General features: G+C 51.1%; 1 protein-coding gene across 1 annotated transcript in view; it reads right to left on the reverse strand.

Moving 5' to 3' along the window:
* runx3 (RUNX family transcription factor 3) overlaps positions 1-4258 on the reverse strand; it is a gene marked incomplete at its 5' end in the record, with an annotated part of 12813 nt that extends 8555 nt beyond the window's left edge. The window contains 2 exons of the mRNA XM_083791749.1: positions 1367-1406; positions 4151-4258. Of these exons, the coding sequence (XP_083647875.1) occupies positions 1367-1406; positions 4151-4258 (148 nt within the window). The remainder of the gene's footprint in view (positions 1-1366; positions 1407-4150) is intronic.
* Positions 4259-4472: the final 214 nt, after the last annotated feature.

Genomic DNA, 4472 nt, shown 5'->3' on the forward strand with positions numbered 1-4472 from the left:
GGAGCGTCCGTCCACAGTCTTCCTCCTCCACGCTGCTGTCGACGACGATGATGGCAACACCCGGCAGCCCGACCTTGGACAACACAGAGAGAGAGAGAGAGAGAGAGAGAGAGAGAGGGACGACCGGGGCAGAGAAAGAATGAAAGTGTGTAAGAGAGAGAGGGAGAGAGAGAGCGAAGGACAACAGAACTCCTGGAACTCAGGACCCGTTTGCAACCAAGAATTTTTTGGGGTTTTCGCGACTACCGCAGGAATCCCAAGCCACAAGCCTCTCTCCTCTCTGCGAAGAGAGAGAGAGAGAGAGAGAGAGAGAGAGAGAGAGAGAGAGAGAGAGAGAGAGGGAGAGAGAGAGAGAGAGAGAGAGAGAGAGCAACAGCATATGTTATAGCAGGCAGCAGTACCGGGAGACAGAGACATTTGAGAGAGAGAGAGAGAGAGAGAGAGAGAGAGAGAGGGAGGGAGAGAGACAGAGGGAGAGAGGGGTGATGGGAAGAAGAAACAGATAGGGTGGGAGAGTCCCACAGGGGGGGAGATAGAGAGAGAGAGAGAGAGAGAGAGAGAGCAAGGAGCTTGTGGTCAGTCTAGAGAAGCACCAGGAGCCATGCATGGTCTCTGGTCCTGCCTGGCCTGGCCCGGCCCGGCCCGGCCCGGCCCGGCCCGGCCCGGCCCGGCCTGGCCTGGCCTGGCCTGGCCGCTGACTCACCAGGGCTGGGCATGAGGCTGGTGGTTTGGGGGGGGGGGGTGTCCTGTCCTCCTCCTGGGATCCGGATAGCTGTGCCCAGGCAGGCTGCTGCTGCTGGTGGTGGTGGTGGTGGCCGCGGGCGGGGTGGGTGGGTGGGTGGGTGTGGTTGGTTGGTTGGCGCGGGGTCTGAGGTTAGCCAACTAGCAGGCTACAGCGTGGCGGTGTCTCTCTCTCTCTCTCTCTCTGGCGGCTATACAGTCCCACGCTGGTGGTGGCCTGCCCTGTCTGACTGGAGCGCTAACGCTAGGCTAAAAGCCACACTCTCTCTCGCTCTCTCTCGCTCTCTTTCTGCATCCTCCTCACCATCCTCTAACACACACACACACACACACACACCACACACACACACACGCACACTCCCCTCCGTGAGTGGTGGAGCCCACGTCATATGTCACGTGAGGTCAGCGCGGCCCCTCTCACTCCCCTCCCCTCATCACTCGTCTTTCTCGGTTAGATTATTATTTTTTTTTTCCGTGGTTCTCTCTCTCTCTCTCTCTCTCTCTCTCTCTCTGTCTCACCACGCTCTACATCCACACTCTCGCTTTTCATTGGTGGGAGCGGGTTTTTTGGAAATGTTCTATTTCTTGTCGAGTTCAAACCAGGCGCCCTTGCCTGCCTGCCAACCTGGCAACCATGCCTGCACCACCACAGTGGAGAGCTGAGACTAATGTGAGGAACCATGAGAGGAGCGTTTAACACGCATTCAACCAGACGCACGTCAGGACAAAGACAGAGAGAGAGACAGAGAGAGAGAGACAGAGAGAGAGACAGAGAGAGAGAGAGACAGAGAGAGAGAGAGGACAGAAGAGCCAGGTATATCTGGCTGAACAGGGTCCATTAAGTTGCTGTTATGTTTCCGTTTGTTAATGTATTTTCATTGTTATACTGTATTGCTTGTTCGTTATCGTTTGGGATGTTTGTTGTCGTCTCTGTGTGCGCCACGTTGACATTAGTTTTATCGTATGTATATACGCTTTGCAATGTAGAACATATTTATCATGCCAATAAAGCCTTTTGGATTTAATTGAGAGACAGAGAGAGAGAGAGAGAGAGAGAGAGAGAGAGAGAGGAGGCCGTGTGGTTTCCGTTGCCACCACAGAGGTGGAGAGGAGAGCGTTGAACTTTAACTCTGAAATGTAACTCTTCGTGAGAGTGGAAAAGAAATAAGACCAAAACAGACCCTCGCTCGCGCCACTCTCACAGTTAAAAAAACCAACGGTCCAGGGTTTCGACTGCATGTGTACGGACGTTGTTGTGTATACTTTTTGTGTACCCTGTGTGTGTGTGTGTGTGTGTGTGTGTGTGTGTGTGTGTGTGTGTGTGTGTGTGTGTGCTGTGTGTGTGTGTGTGTGTGTGTGTGTGTGTGTGTGTGTGTGTGTGTGTGTGTGTGTGCGTGTGTGTGTGTGTGTGTGCGTGCGGGGCGGGCGTGTGTGTGTGTGTACGTTTGATGCTAGTCTGACTCACAGTGCATCTGTGTTTGTAAGAAGTGGTGGTTAACCCCCCCATCCCTCCCTCCTCCTCCTCCTCCTCCTCCTCCCCCTCCCTCATCATAATCTCAGCATCGTTTCCAAGACGCCACTTTGTCTCCGATGAGTTCTGTATGTCGCTGTCACTGCCAATAGCCCATTCTGACCTGAGATCAGATTCATACGAGGTTTCCGCCGGGGACACACTGGTCTGATGAACCCATTCTGACCTGAGATCAGATTCTAAAAATGTCAGTCGCTCTTTGATTTTTTCAAAAATAGCAGACCTACAAGCTCGTATGATGATATGAGCTTGTAGATCTGCTATTTTTCAATAGCTAAAGCATAACATGATGCTGACACCAAAATGGGTGCCCGTTCAGAATGGGATAGCTACCATCCCGTGTTGTTTTTGACGAGTACAATTTGATTTAGTTGTAGTCACAGTCACAGAAAGTGAGGTCTTTCGCCGAAAATAGCCGATCTACAAGCTATATGAGGCTTGGCTATTTTCAGCATGCAACCAAGCATATATGGTCTTTTAGTTCTACTGGACCTATTCTCCACCAGTCCCTCCCTGACATCATGTTTTTTTTATTTGTGGACGAAATTGTCAATGTATTCATATAGTCTTAGTTTTAGTCAGTGGAAAAAGGTAATCGAAGGAGTTGATTATTATGGATCCATACAGTATAGGCGATCCATACAAATCTGAACAAAAAACTGTGTTACTGAAATTTGTGCAAAGGAGATTTAACCTTGCTTTTTTTTTTTTTTTTTTTTTTACATACCGGGAAGACATGTTGATTCCACTGATGCACATTATTTCTAGACTTTCTGAACGGGCACCCATTTTGGTGTCAGCATCATGTTATGCTTTAGCTATTTAAAAATAGCAGATCTACAAGCTCATATCGCGCCACCGAGTGGCGCGATACGAGCTTGTAGGTCTGCTATTTTTTTTTTTAATCGAAGAGCGACTGACATTTTTAGAATCTGATCTCAGGTCAGAATGGGTTCATCGGACCAGTGTGTGTATGGCGGAAACCTCTTATGAATCTGATCTCAGGTCAGAATGGGTTAAGTTAACATTCTGATTGTCTTGTCTTTGTTTTCAGTTGTCGTGTTTGTTCTCTCTCGCGTTACATGAAATGACAGAGACGTATACAGTATACACACTGAGAAGAATAAATGAAATCATACAAGATAAGACAAAGACAAAGACACCGTCTGGTACACACAGCGTTAAACAGGCCAGCATGCTGCCCACTGCGGTAGCATCAGCACAGTGATACCTCGGTGTGTGTGCGTGTGTGTGTGTGCATGCATTTGTGCGTGCGTGCGTGCGTTTGTGTGCATGCGCGTGTGTGTGTGGGCGCGTGTGGGCGCTCTCGCCAGCCTGTGATGGCTGAACTTCCTCTCTGTCTGTCCTGTCTCTTAGTGACACTCTAAACATGTCTGGCCACGAAGCAGCACACTCAAACCACTGTCTGCTCACTCATGTGACCCAATCGCTTTCCCTGGTCAACCTTGTGTGTGTGTGTGTGTGCGTGTGCGTGTGCGTGTGCGTGTGTGTGCGTGCACGTGTGTGCGTGTGTGTGTGTGCACTTGTGTGTGTGTGTGTGTGTGCGCCGCGCATTGTACTCTTGTACAATATGTCTCACACTTGCAACCGACCCAACATGTCCTTCCGTGCTAATTGACCTAACTGCTACACATGCTCTGCAGGGTGTGTGTATGTGTATATACAGTATACCCCGTGTGTGTGACTGTGTGTGTGTGTGTGTGTGTGTGTGTGTGTGTGTGTGTGTGTGTTGCCTCTAGCTTCCCGGTTAGCCCGCACTGCCCTGTAAATGAGCAGTTTGCCGTCGGTCGGGTTTTTGTCGGCAGGGCTTAAATGACACGGTCGCCGTCGGGGTTAGTATAGTGTGGCCGAATACACCGTGGGGCTGTGGCCGCGGCGGCCGGGTCCGTCGGCCGTCGGCCTCTCCATGCAGGGCTCTTTTATCAGCGCGTCGGCGCGGTCCACTGCCGCGGGCCGCTTCGACATGACCAGACGCACACTGCAACACTTCCTCTTGTCACACCTCCTCTCCTCTCATGCTGCTTGGCTCCGCACAGCTCCTCTCTGCCAGCCGGAGACCATGGATTACAGCCCTGAGCTGTAACCTCTCTCTCTCTCTCTCTCTCTCTCTCTCCCTGTGTATACTGTCAGCTGGGCTAGAGGTTGCACTGTGTGCCACACTGACACACACGCGCACACA

The sequence above is a fragment of the Protomyctophum parallelum genome (genome assembly GCF_964188405.1).
Source record: "Protomyctophum parallelum genome assembly, chromosome: 20".
Lineage (NCBI taxonomy): Eukaryota > Metazoa > Chordata > Actinopteri > Myctophiformes > Myctophidae > Protomyctophum > Protomyctophum parallelum.